We start from the raw sequence: 24113 nt of genomic DNA, 5'->3' as shown, positions 1-24113 counted from the left end.
CGCGCTATCTCAGAGTTGATATTCCAAAAGAAAGATTCAGTGTTATCATCAGTCTTAGGTTTCTACTGAAACATTTAGGCGTCGAATGTCGCTGTGCACCGAGCGCCGGCGACTGGCTTACCACTGAAGGTTTTTTCTAGAATACCATTTACCAGCTGTCTGTAAGCATCTATAGGGTCAAATTTTTAATCTAGGAAGAAGGACAAATTGAAACTTGTTTTATTGAATAATATTAATAACGAAATAATAAGAAAATGCCTAAAATAGGGTTATACAAAATCAGATAAGTATGTTTTAGAAACAAGCAACAATATTGTATATATAGTATAGTATAGTACAGATCTACGACGTAGATGCAAGCTAGACAACATCACAAACTGGGTAAGAAATAGAACAATAGAATGAAACGATCATATAAGCCGAATGACAACAAATAAAGTAGTAAAGACGGCAAGAGACTGTTGCCCAATAGGAAGACCACCAAAACTATGGAATGACAACTTACTGGAGGCACATTGAAAAAGAGACAGAGTTATGTCTATATAGAAAGAAGAAAAAGAAGAAGAGAAGGAGAACAAAACACAAAACCTTTTAATTACCATGTATTATTTTTAACTTTACCTTGAGATAGAAGATTTTATTTTTCTCGAAAATGAAAAAGACACTACACAAAGAGCCGAGATAACTGATATTCCAAAAGAAAGATTCAGTGTTATCATCAGTCTTAGGTTTCTACTGAAACATTTAGGCGTCGAATGTCGCTGTGGACCGAGCGCCGGCGACTGGCTTACCACTGAAGGTTTTTTCTAGAATACCATTTACCAGCTGTCTGTGAGCATCTATAGGGTCAGATTTTTAATCTAGGAAGAAGGACAAATTGAAATTTGTTTTAATGAATAATATTAATGACGAAATAATAAGAAAATGCCTAAAGTAAGGTTATACAAAATCAGGGAAGTATGTTTCAGAAATAAGCAACCATATTGTTATTCCCTAGTTTTAACACCACTTCTATTATAATAGAGAAGCAAAGACGGCATGAGACGGTTCCCCAGTAGAAAGACGATCAGTAGGAAGACCACGAAAATGATGGAATGACAACTTACTGGAGGCACATTGAAAAACAGACACAGACGCGCTATCTCAGAGTGAAGAAGAAGAGAAAAAGAACAAAACACAAAACCTTTCAATTTCCATATACTATTTTCAACTTTATCTTGAGATAGAGTTTATTTTTCTCGGAAATGAAAAAGACACTACACAAAGAGCCGAGATAACTGATATTCCAAAAGAAAGATTCAGTGTTATCATCAGTCTTAGGTTTCTACTGAAACATTTAGGCGTCGAATGTCGCTGTGGAACGAGCGCCGGCGACTGGCTTACCACTGAAGGTTTTTTCTAGAATACCATTTACCAGCTGTCTGTAAGCATCTATAGGGTCAGATTTTTAATCTAGGAAGAAGGACAAATTGAAACTTGTTTGATTGAATAATATTAATGACGAAATAATAAGAAAATGACTTAAATAGGGTTATACAAAATCAGAGACGTATGTTTTAGAAACAAGCAACAATATTGTTATTCCCTAGTTTTAACACCACTTTTATTATAATAGAGAAGTAAAGACGGCATGAGACGGTTCCCCAGTAGAAAGACGATCAGTAGGAAGACCACGAAAATGATGGAATGACAAATTACTGGAGGCACATTGAAAAACAGACACAGTCATGTCTATATAAAAAGAAGAAGAAGAGAAAAAGAACAAAACACAAAACCTTTCAATTTCCATATACTATTTTCAACTTTATCTTGAGATAGAGTTTATTTTTCTCGGAAATGAAAAAGACACTACACAAAGAGCCGAGATAACTGATATTCCAAAAGAAAGATTCAGTGTTATCATCAGTCTTAGGTTTCTACTGAAACATTTAGGCGTCGAATGTCGCTATGGACCGAGCGCCGGCGACTGGCTTACCACTGAAGGTTTTTTCTAGAATACCATTTACCAGCTGTCTGTAAGCATCTATAGGGTCAAATTTTTAATCTAGGAAGAAGGACAAATTGAAACTTGTTTTATTGAATAATATTAATAACGAAATAATAAGAAAATGCCTAAAATAGGGTTATACAAAATCAGATAAGTATGTTTTAGAAACAAGCAACAATATTGTATATATAGTATAGTATAGTACAGATCTACGACGTAGATGCAAGCTGGACAACATCACAAACTGGGTAAGAAATAGAACAATAGAATGAAACGATCATATAAGCCGAATGACAACAAATAAAGTAGTAAAGACGGCAAGAGACTGTTGCCCAATAGGAAGACCACCAAAACTATGGAATGACAACTTACTGGAGGCACATTGAAAAAGAGACAGAGTTATGTCTATATAGAAAGAAGAAAAAGAAGAAGAGAAGGAGAACAAAACACAAAACCTTTTAATTACCATGTATTATTTTTAACTTTACCTTGAGATAGAAGATTTTATTTTTCTCGAAAATGAAAAAGACACTACACAAAGAGCCGAGATAACTGATATTCCAAAAGAAAGATTCAGTGTTATCATCAGTCTTAGGTTTCTACTGAAACATTTAGGCGTCGAATGTCGCTGTGGACCGAGCGCCGGCGACTGGCTTACCACTGAAGGTTTTTTCTAGAATACCATTTACCAGCTGTCTGTGAGCATCTATAGGGTCAGATTTTTAATCTAGGAAGAAGGACAAATTGAAATTTGTTTTAATGAATAATATTAATGACGAAATAATAAGAAAATGCCTAAAGTAAGGTTATACAAAATCAGTGAAGTATGTTTCAGAAATAAGCAACCATATTGTTATTCCCTAGTTTTAACACCACTTCTATTATAATAGAGAAGTAAAGACGGCAAGAGACGGTTCCCCAATAGAAAGACGATCAGTAGGAAGACCACGAAAATGATGGAATGACAACTTACTGGAGGCACACTGAAAAACAGACAGAGTCATGTCTATATAAAAAGAAGAAGAAGAGAAAAAGAACAAAACACAAAACCTTTCAATTTCCATATACTATTTTCAACTTTATCTTGAGATAGAGTTTATTTTTCTCGGAAATGAAAAAGACACTACACAAAGAGCCGAGATAACTGATATTCCAAAAGAAAGATTCAGTGTTATCATCAGTCTTAGGTTTCTACTGAAACATTTAGGCGTCGAATGTCGCTGTGGAACGAGCGCCGGCGACTGGCTTACCACTGAAGGTTTTTTCTAGAATACCATTTACCAGCTGTCTGTAAGCATCTATAGGGTCAGATTTTTAATCTAGGAAGAAGGACAAATTGAAACTTGTTTTATTGAATAATATTAATGACGAAATAATAAGAAAATGACTTAAATAGGGTTATACAAAATCAGAGACGTATGTTTTAGAAACAAGCAACAATATTGTTATTCCCTAGTTTTAACACCACTTCTATTATAATAGAGAAGTAAAGACGGCATGAGACGGTTCCCCAGTAGAAAGACGATCAGTAGGAAGACCACGAAAATGATGGAATGACAAATTACTGGAGGCACATTGAAAAACAGACACAGTCATGTCTATATAAAAAGAAGAAGAAGAGAAAAAGAACAAAACACAAAACCTTTCAATTTCCATATACTATTTTCAACTTTATCTTGAGATAGAGTTTATTTTTCTCGGAAATGAAAAAGACACTACACAAAGAGCCGAGATAACTGATATTCCAAAAGAAAGATTCAGTGTTATCATCAGTCTTAGGTTTCTACTGAAACATTTAGGCGTCGAATGTCGCTGTGGACCGAGCGCCGGCGACTGGCTTACCACTGAAGGTTTTTTCTAGAATACCATTTACCAGCTGTCTGTGAGCATCTATAGGGTCAGATTTTTAATCTAGGAAGAAGGACAAATTGAAATTTGTTTTAATGAATAATATTAATGACGAAATAATAAGAAAATGCCTAAAGTAAGGTTATACAAAATCAGTGAAGTATGTTTCAGAAATAAGCAACAATATTGTTATTCCCTAGTTTTAACACCACTTCTATTATAATAGAGAAGTAAAGACGGCATGAGACGGTTCCCCAGTAGAAAGACGATCAGTAGGAAGACCACGAAAATGATGGAATGACAACTTACTGGAGGCACATTGAAAAACAGACACAGTCATGTCTATATAAAAAGAAGAAGAAGAGAAAAAGAACAAAACACAAAACCTTTCAATTTCCATATACTATTTTCAACTTTATCTTGAGATAGAGTTTATTTTTCTCGGAAATGAAAAAGACACTACACAAAGAGCCGAGATAACTGATATTCCAAAAGAAAGATTCAGTGTTATCATCAGTCTTAGGTTTCTACTGAAACATTTAGGCGTCGAATGTCGCTATGGACCGAGCGCCGGCGACTGGCTTACCACTGAAGGTTTTTTCTAGAATACCATTTACCAGCTGTCTGTAAGCATCTATAGGGTCAAATTTTTAATCTAGGAAGAAGGACAAATTGAAACTTGTTTTATTGAATAATATTAATAACGAAATAATAAGAAAATGCCTAAAATAGGGTTATACAAAATCAGATAAGTATGTTTTAGAAACAAGCAACAATATTGTATATATAGTATAGTATAGTACAGATCTACGACGTAGATGCAAGCTAGACAACATCACAAACTGGGTAAGAAATAGAACAATAGAATGAAACGATCATATAAGCCGAATGACAACAAATAAAGTAGTAAAGACGGCAAGAGACTGTTGCCCAATAGGAAGACCACCAAAACTATGGAATGACAACTTACTGGAGGCACATTGAAAAAGAGACAGAGTTATGTCTATATAGAAAGAAGAAAAAGAAGAAGAGAAGGAGAACAAAACACAAAACCTTTTAATTACCATGTATTATTTTTAACTTTACCTTGAGATAGAAGATTTTATTTTTCTCGAAAATGAAAAAGACACTACACAAAGAGCCGAGATAACTGATATTCCAAAAGAAAGATTCAGTGTTATCATCAGTCTTAGGTTTCTACTGAAACATTTAGGCGTCGAATGTCGCTGTGGACCGAGCGCCGGCGACTGGCTTACCACTGAAGGTTTTTTCTAGAATACCATTTACCAGCTGTCTGTGAGCATCTATAGGGTCAGATTTTTAATCTAGGAAGAAGGACAAATTGAAATTTGTTTTAATGAATAATATTAATGACGAAATAATAAGAAAATGCCTAAAGTAAGGTTATACAAAATCAGGGAAGTATGTTTCAGAAATAAGCAACCATATTGTTATTCCCTAGTTTTAACACCACTTCTATTATAATAGAGAAGCAAAGACGGCATGAGACGGTTCCCCAGTAGAAAGACGATCAGTAGGAAGACCACGAAAATGATGGAATGACAACTTACTGGAGGCACATTGAAAAACAGACACAGTCATGTCTATATAAAAAGAAGAAGAAGAGAAAAAGAACAAAACACAAAACCTTTCAATTTCCATATACTATTTTCAACTTTATCTTGAGATAGAGTTTATTTTTCTCGGAAATGAAAAAGACACTACACAAAGAGCCGAGATAACTGATATTCCAAAAGAAAGATTCAGTGTTATCATCAGTCTTAGGTTTCTACTGAAACATTTAGGCGTCGAATGTCGCTGTGGAACGAGCGCCGGCGACTGGCTTACCACTGAAGGTTTTTTCTAGAATACCATTTACCAGCTGTCTGTAAGCATCTATAGGGTCAGATTTTTAATCTAGGAAGAAGGACAAATTGAAACTTGTTTGATTGAATAATATTAATGACGAAATAATAAGAAAATGACTTAAATAGGGTTATACAAAATCAGAGACGTATGTTTTAGAAACAAGCAACAATATTGTTATTCCCTAGTTTTAACACCACTTCTATTATAATAGAGAAGTAAAGACGGCATGAGACGGTTCCCCAGTAGAAAGACGATCAGTAGGAAGACCACGAAAATGATGGAATGACAAATTACTGGAGGCACATTGAAAAACAGACACAGTCATGTCTATATAAAAAGAAGAAGAAGAGAAAAAGAACAAAACACAAAACCTTTCAATTTCCATATACTATTTTCAACTTTATCTTGAGATAGAGTTTATTTTTCTCGGAAATGAAAAAGACACTACACAAAGAGCCGAGATAACTGATATTCCAAAAGAAAGATTCAGAGTTATCATCAGTCCTAGGTTTCTACTGAAACATTTAGGCGTCGAATGTCGCTGTGGACCGAGCGCCGGCGACTGGCTTACCACTGAAGGTTTTTTCTAGAATACCATTTACCAGCTGTCTGTGAGCATCTATAGGGTCAGATTTTTAATCTAGGAAGAAGGACAAATTGAAATTTGTTTTAATGAATAATATTAATGACGAAATAATAAGAAAATGCCTAAAGTAAGGTTATACAAAATCAGTGAAGTATGTTTCAGAAATAAGCAACAATATTGTTATTCCCTAGTTTTAACACCACTTCTATTATAATAGAGAAGTAAAGACGGCATGAGACGGTTCCCCAGTAGAAAGACGATCAGTAGGAAGACCACGAAAATGATGGAATGACAACTTACTGGAGGCACATTGAAAAACAGACACAGTCATGTCTATATAAAAAGAAGAAGAAGAGAAAAAGAACAAAACACAAAACCTTTTCAATTTCCATATACTATTTTCAACTTTATCTTGAGATAGAGTTTATTTTTCTCGGAAATGAAAAAGACACTACACAAAGAGCCGAGATAACTGATATTCCAAAAGAAAGATTCAGTGTTATCATCAGTCTTAGGTTTCTACTGAAACATTTAGGCGTCGAATGTCGCTGTGGAACGAGCGCCGGCGACTGGCTTACCACTGAAGGTTTTTTCTAGAATACCATTTACCAGCTGTCTGTAAGCATCTATAGGGTCAGATTTTTAATCTAGGAAGAAGGACAAATTGAAACTTGTTTTATTGAATAATATTAATGACGAAATAATAAGAAAATGACTTAAATAGGGTTATACAAAATCAGAGACGTATGTTTTAGAAACAAGCAACAATATTGTTATTCCCTAGTTTTAACACCACTTCTATTATAATAGAGAAGTAAAGACGGCATGAGACGGTTCCCCAGTAGAAAGACGATCAGTAGGAAGACCACGAAAATGATGGAATGACAACTTACTGGAGGCACATTGAAAAACAGACACAGTCATGTCTATATAAAAAGAAGAAGAAGAGAAAAAGAACAAAACACAAAACCTTTCAATTTCCATATACTATTTTCAACTTTATCTTGAGATAGAGTTTATTTTTCTCGGAAATGAAAAAGACACTACACAAAGAGCCGAGATAACTGATATTCCAAAAGAAAGATTCAGTGTTATCATCAGTCTTAGGTTTCTACTGAAACATTTAGGCGTCGAATGTCGCTGTGGACCGAGCGCCGGCGACTGGCTTACCACTGAAGGTTTTTTCACGCGCTATCTCAGAGTCAGCTGTCTGTAAGCATCTATAGGGTCAAATTTTTAATCTAGGAAGAAGGACAAATTGAAACTTGTTTTATTGAATAATATTAATAACGAAATAATAAGAAAATGCCTAAAATAGGGTTATACAAAATCAGATAAGTATGTTTTAGAAACAAGCAACAATATTGTATATATAGTATAGTATAGTACAGATCTACGACGTAGATGCAAGCTGGACAACATCACAAACTGGGTAAGAAATAGAACAATAGAATGAAACGATCATATAAGCCGAATGACAACAAATAAAGTAGTAAAGACGGCAAGAGACTGTTGCCCAATAGGAAGACCACCAAAGCTATGGAATGACAACTTACTGGAGGCACATTGAAAAAGAGACAGAGTTATGTCTATATAGAAAGAAGAAAAAGAAGAAGAGAAGGAGAACAAAACACAAAACCTTTTAATTACCATGTATTATTTTTAACTTTACCTTGAGATAGAAGATTTTATTTTTCTCGAAAATGAAAAGACACTACACAAAGAGCCGAGATAACTGATATTCCAAAAGAAAGATTCAGTGTTATCATCAGTCTTAGGTTTCTACTGAAACATTTAGGCGTCGAATGTCGCTGTGGACCGAGCGCCGGCGACTGGCTTACCACTGAAGGTTTTTTCTAGAATACCATTTACCAGCTGTCTGTGAGCATCTATAGGGTCAGATTTTTAATCTAGGAAGAAGGACAAATTGAAATTTGTTTTAATGAATAATATTAATGACGAAATAATAAGAAAATGCCTAAAGTAAGGTTATACAAAATCAGTGAAGTATGTTTCAGAAATAAGCAACCATATTGTTATTCCCTAGTTTTAACACCACTTCTATTATAATAGAGAAGTAAAGACGGCAAGAGACGGTTCCCCAATAGAAAGACGATCAGTAGGAAGACCACGAAAATGATGGAATGACAACTTACTGGAGGCACACTGAAAAACAGACAGAGTCATGTCTATATAAAAAGAAGAAGAAGAGAAAAAGAACAAAACACAAAACCTTTCAATTTCCATTACTATTTTCAACTTTATCTTGAGATAGAGTTTATTTTTCTCGGAAATGAAAAAAACACTACACAAAGAGCCGAGATAACTGATATTCCAAAGAAAGATTCAGTGTTATCATCAGTCTTAGGTTTCTACTGAAACATTTAGGCGTCGAATGTGGCTGTGGACCGAGCGCCGGCGACTGGCTTACCACTGACGGTTTTTCTAGAATACCATTTACCAGCTGTCTGTAAGCATCTATAGGGTCAGATTTTTAATCTAGGAAGATGGACAAATTGAAACTTGTTTTATTGAATAATATTAATGACGAAATAATAAGAAAATGCCTAAAATAAGGTTATCCAAAATCAGATAAGTCTGTTTTAGAAACAAGCAACAATATTGTTACGCCTATTTCTAACACCACTTCAGTTAAACCACGAAATACTTCATCATAATAATTTCTAATATACAAACATAACAAAACACAAAAATACAAAATCACCAGAAGAGGACAGAATACCGAACAAACTCCTAAAGTACAAAGGACCAGATCTGATCAAAACAACTATTAAAACTAATCCAAAAAATAATAGTACAAAACAGAATTCCTCAAGAATGGAGATCAAGAATCCTTATACCTCTCTTCCAAAAGGGAGACAAATCGGACCCGAACTATTACAGAGGAATTGATTTATTAAACACAACACTAAAATTAACAGCCAAAGTGATATATAAATTGTATGAAATATAACACTAGCATAAGAACAACAAGGTTTTAGGTCGGGAAGATCATGCACCGAGGCTATATTTATAATGAAGCTAGTCCAAGAGAAATCATTAGAATATAACAAACCGGCATATCTATGTTTCGTGGAACTTACAAAATCATTTGACCCGGTCGAATTAAAAGACGTTAGCCACTTACTGTATGCAAGAGATATACCTCTAGGAATAGTCAAAACGATCGAAAATATCTACCAAAACACCACAATAAAAGTAAAAGTAGAAGAAGAACTAACCGACCCTATTGAAGCTGGCAATGGAGTAAGACAGGGAGATTCCCTGAGTCCTCTATTATTTAACCTGATTATGGATGTAATAATAAAAAAAGTAAGAACTAAAGAAGGGTAACAAATGGGAGAAAAACAACTTAAAATAATCCGCTATGCAGACGACGCAATACTACTTTTTCAAAGTGAAGTTGATTTACAACGTATGCTGCACCAATTTAATATAACCGCCAGAAAATTTAACATGTTAGTTTCCCAAAAAAAAGACAAAATGCATGGTACAACAGCAAATTTACTTAAGATGGATATTGGAGCGGGGAGGTCAAATAATAGAACAGGTGATGGAGTTTAAATATCTAGGCATCACATTATTTAGCAACGAAAAGCTAGAAACCCAAGCGGAAGATCAAGTCAAGAGAGCAAACAGAGCCGCAGGCTGCCTAAATGTAACAATATGGAGAAATAAAAATATCGGGAAAGAAACGAAAGGCAGAATTTACAAAACAGTCCTCAGACCAGTAATGGACATACGCGACAGACACAAGACCTGGCACAAAGAGGACAAAAAAGATGTTAGAAACAGCAGAGGTCAAAACACTTAGGAAAATTGATGGTAAGACACTATGGGACACAGCTAGAAGTACAGATATACGACGCAGATGCAAGCTGGATAACATCACAAACTGGGTAAGAAATAGAAGTATAGAATGAAACGATCATATAAGCCGAATGACAACAAATAGAGTAGTAAAGACGGCAAGAGACGGTACCCAATAGGAAAACAGACAAAGTCATGTCTATATAAAAAGAACCAAGAAAAAGAGAAGAAGAACAAAACACAAAACCCTTTTAATTTCTATGTATTATTTCTCTAGGTCCAAAATTTATCGCAGCTGGTGACTTTAATAGTAAACACACTTACTGGGGATCAAGATTAATAACAACAAAGGGGAGAGAGCTCTATAGCTTAATGCAAGAAAATAAATACTCATATTTATCAACAGGCACACTAACGTACTGGCCAACGGACCCCAAAAACAGACCAGACCTATTAGATTTTTGCATCATAAAAGGAATATCTAACACCTTTATGGACATAGTTCCAACTTATGAACTATCTTAGATCATTCACCAATTATTACAACAATTAGCACATGCGTTATTAACAAACAACCTACTCCAAAACTGCATGGACCTAGAACAGATTGGAACCTTTACCGAAAAATACTGGATGAAAACATTAAACTAAATGTAAGACTAAAAAGCCCTTCAGAAATAGAAGCAGCTACAAACAACCTTATAACTTTATTGCAAAACGCTGCAAAAGAAGCGACACCGAACGATCCAGATAAAAATAAAATCGAGAAAAGAATAAATATTCCATTAGAAATTAAAAAGCTCATTGCTGAAAAAAGAAGAGCAAGAGCCAAATGGCAACAAAGTCGGAACCCAGCGGATAAAACGTTTTACAATCGCTTAACCAATAAATTAAAAACACAACTAAAAATTGCAAGAGAAGAGTCAGTCAAAAAATATGTAACACAACTTAATAGATACGACCATTCCATATGGAAACCAATCAAATCATCCTTAAAACCTCAAGCAATATCCCCACCAGTAAGAAAAACCATAGACACACAGAACCAATGGGCAAGAAGCGATAAAGAAAAATCAGAATTATTTGCTGAACATTTAGCAACAGTATTCCAAACACACAACAATGAAGAAGATCAAGAAATTATTAATTATTTAAACTCAGAACAACCATCAGTAAATCCAATAAAATTAACAACACCCAAAGAACTTAAAGAAGAAATCTTAAGACTAAATATCAAAAAGTCACCAGGAATTGACCTAATAACAACAAAAATGCTAAAAGAATTACCAAAAAAGGGTATAGTAAATCCTTACATATATATTTAAACGCAATATTCAGATGTAATTATTGGCCTACTAATCTAAAAATTGCAAAAATACTTTTATTCCCAAAACCAGGAAAGGATCCAAGTGAAGTCTCATCCTATCGACCTATCAGTCTGTTATCAACAATCTCCAAATTACTAGAAAAACTTTTAATAAAAAGAATAGATCCAGACTTTACAGGCGCAGATTGGATACAAAATTATCAGTTTGGATTTCGACGAGAACACTCAACTATCCAGCAATGCCACCGAATAACCCATAAAATCAATTCCGCATTAGAAGAAAAGGAATATTGCCCAATGGTATCACTAGATGTAAGTCAAGCTTTTGATAAGGTTTGGCATAAAGGACTTCTTTATAAAATTAAACAAATACTACCACCATTCTTTCGAATACTTACATCATACTTGGAAAACCGACAGTTTAGAATAAAAGTAAATGGAGAAATATCCAAAACGCATCCCATTAAGGCGGGAATTCCACAGGGAAGCGTCCTGGGACCTTTATTATATATATTATATACGTCTGATCTACCAACATCACATAACGTAACAATTGGCACATTTGCAGATGACACAGTAGCACTTACAAGTCACAAACACATTAACATAGCTACACAACAACTCCAAGACTATTTGTATGAGCTTGAAAACTGGCTAAAACAATGGAAAATAAAAATAAATGAAAATAAGTCAACCCACGTAACTTTTACTTTACGACGAGAAACACCACCACCAATATATATCAACAATGAGGAAATACCCAGGACTAAAACAACCAAATACCTAGGGCTACACCTGGACCAAACCCTGTGTTGGAAAGAACACATCACCAAAAAAAAGAAAACAAATACAACTAAGACAAAAAGAAATCCATTGGTTAATTGGAAAAAACTCCAAGCTGTCAATAAATAATAAAATTCTAATTTATAAAACAATTATCAAACCAATATGGACATATGGCATAGAGCTATGGGGCTGTAGTAGTAAATCTAATATTGCTATTATGGAAAGATGCCAATCAAAAATCTTAAGAGCAATTGTTGATGCACCCTGGTACGTAACCAACCAAAGAATCTATGAGGATCTCAATATCTCAACAGTGAAAGAAGTATACCAGCAAAAGAAATTACAATACATTCAAAAAGTGAACACACACTCCAATCCATTAATTTCCGCAATACCTCAACATCGAGTTATCAGAAGACTAAAGCGACGTTGGCCAACAGACCAGTAACATGGACCCGTGATTCTCTCACTGGAGGGGACCACACTCACGCCAGAACCAAGGGACAGGACCTAAACTCTTCACATTAACTTATAGAATACATTGTTTTATTCTGATTGTTAATTTATTAGTTATAATAAAAAAAAAATGTATTATTTTCAACTTTATCTTGAGATAGAAGATTTTATTTTTCTCGAAAATAAAAAAGACACTACACAAGAAGTCGACATAACTGATATTCCAAAAGAAAGATTCAATGTTTTCACCAGTATTAGGTTCTACTGAAACATTTAGGCGTCGAATGCACTGTGGACCGAGCGCCGGCGACTAACTTATCACTGAAGGTTTTTTCTAGAATACCATTTACCAGCTGTCTGTGAGCATCTATAGGGTCAGAATTTTAATCTAGGCAGAAGGACAGATTGAAACTTGTTTTATTTAATATTATTAATGTCGAAATAAAAAGAAAGTGCCTTAAGTAAGGTATAAATTTCCAATTATCAATATATTATGTCCAACGTGACAACGTGATGATGCAACAAATAATACCCAAGATATACATTAAAGATTTAGGGTAAAAGTAGAGCTGAAAAATCAACAAACAAGAAAAGAAATTCAGAATTCTAGAAGACTCAGTTATATAGAGGAAATAATTTACTCGAAATTTCTTGATCATATCACTGAAACTTTTTGCTAGAATACCGTTTACCAGCTGTCTGTCAGTATCTATAGGGGCAGAGTTTTAATCTAGGAAGAAAGGCAAATTAAAACTTGTTTTATAATCCCTAAAATAATGTAATACAAAATCAGAGAAGTGTGTACTAGTAATAAGCAACGAAAACCATATGCAATAACTCTTAAACCATTTCATCGAAACCAACAAGTACTTTAACATAATAGTTTCCAATAATCAAACATAATAGAATACAAAACCTTTTAACTTCCCTATTTTATTATATTCAAGGTGACAACGTAATTAAAACACAACGAATGGCACTAGAAAATATATATCAAAGACATAAGGTAAAAGTAGATCTGAGAAATAACTAACAAGGAAAGACATTCTACTATTACAAGCATTACATTCGATAGGGACATTTAAAATGACTTCTTTATCGTTTTTGTTATGTGTTGAGTGTTGCTCTGGACCGAGCACTGCTGATTTTAATTCCAGAATAAGTACTATTTACGAAAGCCATACGCGCACATGTATTTAGGGAGACATCTATATTTTAATTTGGCAAAGGAAGATAAGTTAAACCTTATTACAGGGAATGTATTAACAGGAAATAATCCGTAAAAAGAAGGATATGCAATAGAAAGATGGACAATAATAGAAATAATTTGTAAATACGTCATCAATACGGTATAGCCAACTAATAATAGCTAAGACAAGTTAATAAAAAGGGTGAAGATAACAGGAAATATTTACTCCTTCATAAAAAACTATTTACAACAAAGAACGTTCAAAGTGAAAACAAATGGGGAAATTTTGGCGACATTCGGGCAAAATAATGGAGTTCCACAAGGTTCAGTTCTCAGTACAACACTTTTCATTCTTGCAATAAATGATATTTGTTCCAGTATTTGTTCACCAGTCAAGCACTTAATATACGCAGATGACCTTATTTTATATTGTCAGGGAAAAAGTACAATCGCCACATGCAACGTACTCCAAACCGCTGTAAATCAACTTAGCGAATGGTCCAAAAAAACCGGATTAGCTCTTTCAACGACTAAATCCAAATTAATACGGTTTAGCAGAAGACCCTGCAGCCAAAGTCCAATTATCACCCTTAATGGAACTCCATTGCAGCTAGTTACTCATCACAAAATACTTGGTTTAACGTTTGACAGTAGGCTAACTTAGAAACAGCATATTAGTGTATTAAAGGGCAGCGCCATGAAGAGACTTAATATCATCAAGCCACTATCAAAGTACACATGGGGTGCGGACGAAACCATCTTACTTAATATATATAGAGCTTTAATCCGCTCAAAACTGGACTACGGCAGCTTCATATATATGTCTACATCAAAAATGTCTGACTTAAAGCTACTGAACTCTGTGCATAACACTTCTATTCGTCTTTGCTTAGGCGCTTTCAAATCCAGTCCCATAGATAGCCTTTACTGCGAGGCTAATGAACCACCTCTCTGGATTCGACGAGAGTATCTTCTTCAATCTTACTTTGCTTCCGTATCCGCAAACCCATCCAATCCAGTCTACCATTTAATTACTTCAACATCGCCTCCGGAGACTCCACAAAGGATCCAATCAATAATAGACATCCAGAAATTAACTCTAAGAAATACCATCGACCTTACTAAAACACATCCCTTCCCAAACCCGGATACTCCGCCTTGGAATAGACCAATCCCACATTAAATCACTTGTCTATTAGAATACAGTAAACATGAAACCTCAAGCCTTCTCATAAGGCAACACTTCAAAGAAATTATAAGCAAGTACCAATTCCAAACAATTCTGTATACAGATGCCTCCAAAAGCGAAGCAGGCGTTGGATGTACCGTTACCACACATGATGAAGTAATAAAATCATCTTTTTTACCGAATTTATGCAGCGTATACACTGGAGAACTTTATGCGATACTAGAGGCTTTTAAAAAACTAAAAAGAGATCATAAAAACCAAGCAATATGCACAAACTCCCTGTCGTCACTACAATCGATAAAAAGCCTCAGATAAGATAAGCCTCAAAAGATACTCTCAGCATCCCTTAGTTCAAGAAATCCATAGGACACACAATGCACTCGCTTTTCAAGCTGTAGACGTCACGATCATCTGGCTACCATCCCATGTCGGCATCCCCGGTAATGAAAAAGCAGACCAAGCAGCCAAGCAAGCTTCTTGTGTAAACAGTCAATCCTCAAAAGCCCAACATATCCAAATCCGTAATGACCTAAAGCAAATTTTCAAGCAACAACAATATCATACCTGGCAAACCCACTGGAACACAATCAAGAGTGCATTACATGAGATCCGGCAGACTGTTCAAAAATTTGAACTTCCAAATATGTCTAGAAACGAAAAAGCTGTCATCCGAAGATTAAGAATAGGACATACCCGATTCACACATAAATATTTAATGAAATCCGAGCCGAAGCCCAATTGCCAAATCTGCTCAAGTGTATTAACCGTGAAACATATCCTGATCGAGTGTCCCCGGTACGCAAAACACAGAGTGCAACATAAACTTAAGTCAAATATCAAAGACGTTTTAAACTCGCCCGATCAAGTCTTTAACCTAATTGGTTTCTTGAAAGACATTCAGTTGTTCAACAGATTATGACCCCTTGTTTTCCATGTATTTTACCTTTAACTTATATCTTAGTGATAAAACTGTTGTATTATTTAGTCGTAGGCTTTAAACTTATAGATTAACCTACTGTAGCAATTAGTAACATGTATTTATTGTAATAATTATTTTACACAATATTGTTTATGTCAATGGCCATTGCAGCCGAGACACATTAATTTAAATAAAAAAAAAAATATTTAGTTTAATACACAAACTGACCTATAAAATATAATAATATTAAAAGTTTTTAAAAACTCACCTGAAAAAATTTCTGGAAAAATCTCCACTGGAATTCCTTACCTGCCAGCGAATGGCCGCTAACTGAGGGGCTCCTGGAAGGTGCGCTGTTTATATTTCTAATTTGCATACTGGATTTGTACCGGTTGGTTCTGGTTGGGTATTGGATTTTTCTGTGTGAAGGATATGAGTAATGGAGGTGATTAGTGGACATATAGGTAGAGAAGGAGCGGGAATAGAAATGGTTCATAAGGGTTTGGGGATGGAAATAAGAAATGATAAACGAAATAGGGTGATTGACTTCGCAGTGGCATGGGATTTGGCTGTCATTAACGTTCTTTATCACGTTCTTTATGAAGACTGAAGACCAATATGTTACCTATAGTGGCGGGGGAGGGAAAGTGAGATAGATTTTGTGATGTGTAGAGGAAGTCAGATAAAAGACGTTACCAACTGTAAAGACATAAGAGTGAGTGTGTAGCTGGTCAACATCGACTGTTGATAGTGAATGCGGAGATAAAGGTAAGGTAAACAGGAAAGCAAGTAGGATACCAGAAAGTAAAGTGGTGAAAGTTAAAAGATAAGAGTTGAGTCTTTAAGAGTAGAGTACTGGAAGAGTTTGAGGAAAGTAATTGACTGGTAAGAAGTCAACGGTAAAGTTGTGGTGCGAGAGGAAGAGGAAGTGCTAGATTAAACATCTGGTAAAGGGGCTCCTAGAAACAAATAAACTTGGTGGTGAACAGTGCAACAGAAGATTAGAGAGAAGCAAGAAGCTAGAAAGGGGTATGACAGATCTAAAAGAAAGGAAGATAAGGATATGTACAAGTAGCAAAGCGCGCTATAGCTACTACTAAGGAAATATAGTCTGCACAGCTATATGAAGAATTTGAGACACCCAAGGGAATTGCTAAAACAAGGGACAAGTCATCAAGGAACTTGACCCTTGTGTGGCAGATTATGAGTGCAGATGGAAGAGTGTTAAGAACCGACGTTGAAATAAAGCAAATCCGGTATGAGTGCTTTAGAAAGTTGCTAAATGAAGAACACCAGAGAAGAGACGGAGGAAGCGGGTTCCCAAATGCGAATATAATACCAGGGATAGCGAGACATGAAGTTGTTGAGGGGTTCAATAGGATAAAAAATGGTAAGGCAGTGCGACCTGATGAAATACTTGTGGAGGTTTGAAAGGCTCTTGGAGAGGAAGGGTTGAATTTTTTGTAGCAAATGATGAGTAGGATATATGAAGAAGAAAGGATGCACAATGCATGGGGAGAGGGTGTGATGTTATCATTCTATAAAGATAAAGGAGACATTAAGGACTGTAAGAACTATAGAGGGATAAAGTTAAACAGTTTGGGTTTGTGCCAGGAAGGAGGACAACGGCTGCCTTGTTTGCTTTGAGACAGTTGATAGAGAAATACGGCGAGAAGAAAAGAGAGGTATATTTGGTATTTATAGATCTTGGAAAGGCGTACGATACAATTCTTAGACAAGAGCTATGAAGATGTATGGGGGAGAAATGGGTTCCCGAGAAGTACGTAAGGCTCGTGAAGGAAATGTATGAGGGATCATACACCAAAGTAAGGACTTGTGCGAATTGACGACCGAAATTTTACCAGTCACGGTTGGTTTGCGTTAAGGCTCTTTACTAAGTCCTACCTGTTTAATCTCGTTATGGATGTACTGACAGAAAAAGTAGGGGAGAGAGCTCCTTGATCAATGCACTTTGCTGATGATATCGTGTTAGTAGAGGAGAGCAAAGAAATGTTGGAGGGGAAGTTTGAGTGTTAGAGAAGGGCTATTGAAGAGGAAGAACTACGGGCTGGTTGGTTTAACTAGAAGCGAATGAGCGAGGTACTTTGTGATATAAAAATCGGAGAAGAGCTGAAAGGAAAAATATACTAGAGTGTGGTGAGACCTACGTTGTAGGTTTAAAAAATTCAGGAAAATAAGATGAAGGTAGATGAACTAAAAATGTTACAGAGGATGTTGAGTAAGACTAGAAAGGACAGGATCAGGAACCACTTAATTGGGGAAAGAGCCGAGGTGACCACGGTTTTAAAAAATACTCAAGAAAAAAGGCTGTGGTCATGTCAGACGTAGTGATGGAAACTATGTGGATTAAAAGATAGAGCTGATAAAAGTTGATGGAAGGAGATGTAGAGGAAAACCGAGGAGAATATGAAAGGTCTGTGTGGTAGAGGACTTGAGAGAGAAGGATTTAGGTGAAGAAGAACTGGTAGACAGAAATGAGTGGCGACGAAAAGTAAGGAACAGCGACCCCTGGAAATAAAAAAATCTGAAGAAGAAGAAGGAAAGGGGTGGTAAAGCCTTGTTTTGGGCTACATTCCTCTTCTTGGAGTTTTTATGTATGTTTGGGACGATTTTCTGTTAATGACTTAAGACCGGCGTAGGAGTCGAGGTGGGAGTTTGATGGAGCTTAACGTTGTACAATGAGTTTGGGAAACCACCGAACCAATCTTCCCATGTCCTTGTGTAAATTAAATCGACTATGAAGGAGTTATGTTGTTCTGTCGATGGCTAGTGGGTGCATTCTAGGAGCTAGAGCTTAGGTGGGATGTAACGGGATTAAAATCTGGTTTATGTTGATTTATAGAAAAGTTGAAGTTTGACACTACGATTGCGTGTCCGTACATATTTCTGAAGATCTCGTTAGAGATATTGGTAGGAGTTTTTTTTAGGTAAGACTTAGAAAAAGATCATAGGAATGAGGTTAATTATCGATTTTATGTCCGAAGAAAAAAAACCAAGAAAACCAAGTTCATGGTATTTACAAAAGCACAAAACATCAAAGTTAAGCTAGTACTAGATAATATAGAAATTGAACAAATATCTTCGTACAAATACCTTGGAGCACGGATCACAGAAGATACTCATCAGACAAAAGAAATAAGATGCCGCATTAAAATTGCACGGTCAACTTTTAATAGAATGAGAAAACTTTTTTGTAATCGCGATATCAATATATCGCTCCGAATAAGAATGTTTCGATGTTATATTTTCTTTACCCTTTTGTATGGGTTTGAAGCTCGGACACTTAAAAAATCCAACATTAAAAACCTAGAAGCATTCGAAATGTGGTGTTACCGACGTATTTTGAAAATATCATGGATGGATCGCAAAACAAACGAACACGTTCTCGAACAACTCGGAAAACAATGCGAAATTTTAAATTTGTCCGCAGTTTGGAGAGATAGTGGCTCTTTGTTGGTATTCTGTGTTGTGACCTTCGGTTTGACAGCATCTAGAAGCATATTTTAAGCGCAGAGAGATGATGATATTCGATCCAGGGATCTCACAACGTATAATCTTCACACACAGTGTTTCAGTGCTTCTGAGAATTTTTGTTGGGGCTATGTTATTGGGAAGAAGTTCGTTTCATTTTAAAATATTGTTGAGAAGTGTTTTGTTGGCAAATATTTGGTGGTATGTGTTTTATAAGGTATTTGCTTGGGATGTGTTGTCTTGTTGAGTTGTCTTGTATTTTTTTGTTGTCTGTGTGTGATGGTTGTAGGGGATGGTTCGGATTGATTGTTTGAGTTGATTGTTGTGTAGATTGAGTTGTATGTGTTTCGTTTTGTGTTTTTTGATTGTAAAGTTGGGGATAAAGGTTCAATAGGTATTGTTTCTGTCGCAGGTTTATGTTGTGTGTTATGTGTAACTGTAATGTTAATGTACTGTATGTAATATGGGATATAAGGTATAAGGAGTGATGTGTTGATTTTGGATTTGGTTGTAAGTGTGGTGGATTTGTAAGGAGAGTTGACTGTAAGTGATTTGAATTTTGATAGATGGGTAGATATTGAGTTTTAAATAAATAATCGGTTGAATCTGTGTTGATTGCGGAATTATTAAGGAATGCGTGCGTTTAGATTTGTTTATGAGATGTTTTCTGGGACTGGACGGCGGGGTAGGATGGGTGTTTTTTGGTTGGATCTTTTTGTGATGGTTAGGTATTTGGCTCCGGGTAAAACTTTGAGTTTTTGTGCAGAGGTTTGGCATTAATGGGGTTCGTCGTGTAAAGGTAGGCTATCTTATTTAACTTGTTCACGTAGACTGCAAAGAAATTGTTTTCGTCTTCTAACATATCCGGAACGATTAGGATTAGTGGGGTTTGACTGCAGAATTTGGTTGGAGATGTGGTTTATCGTGTAGTTTGTATCGTGTAAGTGTGTTGCATCGAATGATCGGACTCTTCGTTCTAGTAATCATAAAATTGTTTGAATCGGGCGTCCATCTATATTAATGGACACTCGGAACAATCGGGATAAGCGTAAGTAAACGGAATGGTTATTAATCTCCTCTAACTACTTAATCTCCTCTGTATTTGTATGAGTTCTAAGTTGAGATCTTTTGAGGGTTTTGTGACATAAAGTTGTTTGTGTATTTTGTCATTTGTTTGATGTCATATTTCAAAGAGCTGCCTGAGTTTAAGGTGTCTAAGAAAATTTGTAGTTGGTTATAATACTCTGTGACTATGAATGGACTTATGGAGTGACTATGAATGATGAGTTTTGATGTGTATGTATGTATTTTAAAGTGTGTAGTGTCTTTGTTGTGTGTAGTTAATTTGTGTGTTGTATGTGGTGCCAGTGTTTTGAATGTCAGTTAATGTGTAAGTTTTTTTAATATGAGATCTGAAATGGTCCAGACTATGACTTGGAGGATGGTAATTCTTGTATTGTGTGTTTGTGGTTGCGTGATATGTAAAGGGAGATACTTCGAATTGTGAGGCATATTTCGGCTAGATGGAGTTTTTTATTAGAAGATGCTATTTTTAAGTAAAAATTTCTTTAGCGATGTTAAACACTTTCTTGATGGGAAACAAATCATTAAATACGCGACAGATTTTTGCGACCGTCATCAATACGTAAATTGTTCTCAAAGTGATACAGCTCGAGAACTGTTCTACGGATCGTGACATATAAGGTCTTGTCGGAAAGAGAAGAAGGTAGCTAGTACAATTGAGGAAAAAACAAACGTATCGGCATTGCCAAAGGGGCATTACATTAGATCTCCGTTGTTATCGATCCCATTGCAGCGTGTGATACATTAAATGAAAGAGGAGGGGATAACGATTATATTACGATAAAGAACAAACAAGGCGACTACCAAAAAGGCACTGCACAGTATCTTAATTATTAATGAACGTATAATTACATACGAGATATAGGGCACTACGGCTGAAAATAGATCTACTAAAAACCTACTAAAGTCAAAAAATTTTGATTTATTGACTTTAAGAAGGCCTCTGACTGAAAACAAAATAAACAACTGATACAATTCTAACATGCGATAAACAAATAAAAGGGGAGGGGATAACGATTATATGAAGATAGAACAACAAACAAAGCGACTACAAAAAGAGCACTAGACAGCATCTTTGATCTTAATGAGTGTAGAGTTACATACCAGATATCATAGGTCACTATGAATGAAAATAAATTAACTATAAGACAAATTTTGATTTATTCACTTAAAGAAGGCCTCTGGCTAAGTACAAAATAAACAACTGATCGAATCTTAATTTACGACATAGGATATAACAAATATATTAAGATAGCAAAAACAAACTAGGTGACTACCAAAATTGCATTACACAGCATCTTCGTTATTATTGAACGTATTGTTATGGTTATGGTAGATCGGATCAGGGCCCAATTGTGAGCCCTTCAGACACTTAGACCTGACTAGTACTAAATGGCCGTCCAATCACAGGTTTGAGTCCCGCAGGCAGAGTAGATGAGCCCTGTATTGCCAGGGCGTCAGCCCGTTCGTGCCCCTCCATGCCCGTGTGCCTCGGTAAACATACCAAGTTAAAGCAATTGGTCAGCGCATTATCATTAAGTGTTCTTGCACTTGCTGATGATGTTTTATGCACTTTAAAACTCAAAAACCAGCTTAGAGTATCCTAAACGATGCTATAATGCATCTAATACATTTCTTCATGTTTTTCAAGAGTTTAATATGGATCCTTTGATAATTTTTTGCCTTAACTTTGCAACACTTGCTGGTTTAGTTTTATAAATTTTACTTTTAAAGTATGCCAAATAAAAATAATCTTTAGAATAAAAACGAGTGAACGAGAAAACATCCGGAAAATGCCTGATTTAAAGAACGTCGAACAGTTACACCAAAATAAGCTAGAGCTTCGTTTTCTTCAAACCGCATCTTGGCTCCAAACTTATTTTTCAGGGCAGATATAATTTCATTACTAAATAGCAGTTCATAATTATTTTCTTTTATAAAAAATGACCCAATTAACTGTGTACCTACTATTTCCGATCACACATTCAGTTCTGGTGGTCTTTGAGTATTTTTTTTTTATTTTTTTTTTTATTTTTTTTTATTTATTTTTTTTATTTTTTTTTTCTATTTTTTATTGTTATATATTGTTATAAATAATTTATTGTTATAAATTGTTGTTTATTGTTATAAACAATACTCTTTGAGTATTGTTTTCACGTATCGACTGTGGATTTACCTCACTTCAATACTTTAAATTTGCCCGATTTACATTCCCACAGAGTGTAAATATTGCTTCGTCGGAAAAACATTTTTACCAAAGTTCTCGTCATTATTATTACACCACTAAAATGTAGTCTTCAGTCGTAGTCAACTTCATTTAATTCGTGAAACAACTGAATTTTGTAGGGTTTAAATTAAATCTTATATGTAAAACACGTAAGTCTGAAGAATGACCTACATCATGTATTTGTGCAGTTTTGCGTAAGGATGTTTGTGGATTTTTGTCGAAACTCTGCATTCAATCTAAAGTTTTTATTATTTAAATGGGAATAAGCCACAATTATAGGTTAAAGTAAATTTATTGACGTTTCAATTTCCACTTCGGAAATCGTTCTCAAAATACAAACATTTATCAAAACTAATGTCAGCAAAGCCCAGACGCCCCCGCCAAAGTTCCACGTCTTCTCCAAAGTCATAAAGCTCGTCGTTTGGAATTTGCAAGAACACATATTTCGTGGAATATCGACAACTGGAAAAACGTTCCTTTTACCAGAATCGTATTATGGAAGCCAGATGGTCAAAACTAGGTCTACAGAAGAGTTGGAGAACGATTCGCCAGCTCCAGTCTCGCTCAGAACGTTAGTTTTGGAGTTGATGGTACAATACTTTGGGAAGGTATTAGTTGGGAGGTACGTACCGCACTTGTGGAAGATTTGACGGATGACTGATGATTCTTATTTAAACCATCCTGCAAGATCATGTTTTGTCATATGTTGGTTACATTGGATATGAAAGATTCACGTTAATGCACGATAATGCTCGATCACATGCCGCTGCCATAGTGAGTAATTACCTTGATGAGGTCCAAATTCGAAGATTGGATTGGGCAGTGTCTAGCCCGGATTTAAATCCAATAGAGCACATGTGGTATCACCTAAAGCGCAGCATACGACAAAGAAATCCCGTTCCATATACGATAGAGCAGCTTCGGCTTGCTGCACAGGATGAATAGAATGCAATATCCCAAGGATATGTCCAAAATTTACTTGCAAGCATGCTGAGAAAGATGCAAGCACTAGTAAAAGCTAGAGGGGGAATACTCGTTACTGATCATGCACTTCTTTCAGTTTAAACCAGTTGTTTAAGCAATTAAAATTATCATTTAGGTTTAGAGTAAAATAACCTTTACCTAATATTAAACATTAATTTTTTTTCACAATTTTCTCCGCATAAAAACTTAAAATTGTTCATTAAACATTGTTAAAATAAACTTTATTTTACAATAACGACTTGCTTGACCAGAATTTATTTTGAAAAAACAAAAATTTGAAAATTCCAAAATATTCGATAATTTTGTCCATGAATGTATATATATATATATATATATATAT

The 24113-nt window shown here is 35.3% G+C and overlaps 2 protein-coding genes across 2 annotated transcripts in view; one reads left to right on the top strand and one right to left on the bottom strand.

Moving 5' to 3' along the window:
- Gprk1 (G protein-coupled receptor kinase 1) overlaps nucleotides 1-24113 on the top strand; it is a 608846-nt gene that overhangs the window by 435400 nt on the left and 149333 nt on the right. The window lies entirely within an intron of this gene.
- LOC140448244 (cGMP-dependent protein kinase, isozyme 1-like) overlaps nucleotides 21935-24113 on the bottom strand; it is a 25299-nt gene continuing 23120 nt past the window's right edge. Inside the window, exon 7 of the mRNA XM_072541348.1 lies at nucleotides 21935-22134. Coding sequence (XP_072397449.1) covers nucleotides 21935-22134 — 200 coding nt within the window. The remainder of the gene's footprint in view (nucleotides 22135-24113) is intronic.

Source organism: Diabrotica undecimpunctata, chromosome 8, assembly GCF_040954645.1.
Source record: "Diabrotica undecimpunctata isolate CICGRU chromosome 8, icDiaUnde3, whole genome shotgun sequence".
Classification (NCBI taxonomy): domain Eukaryota; kingdom Metazoa; phylum Arthropoda; class Insecta; order Coleoptera; family Chrysomelidae; genus Diabrotica; species Diabrotica undecimpunctata.
This window is presented reverse-complemented; position numbering and strand designations above follow the sequence as displayed.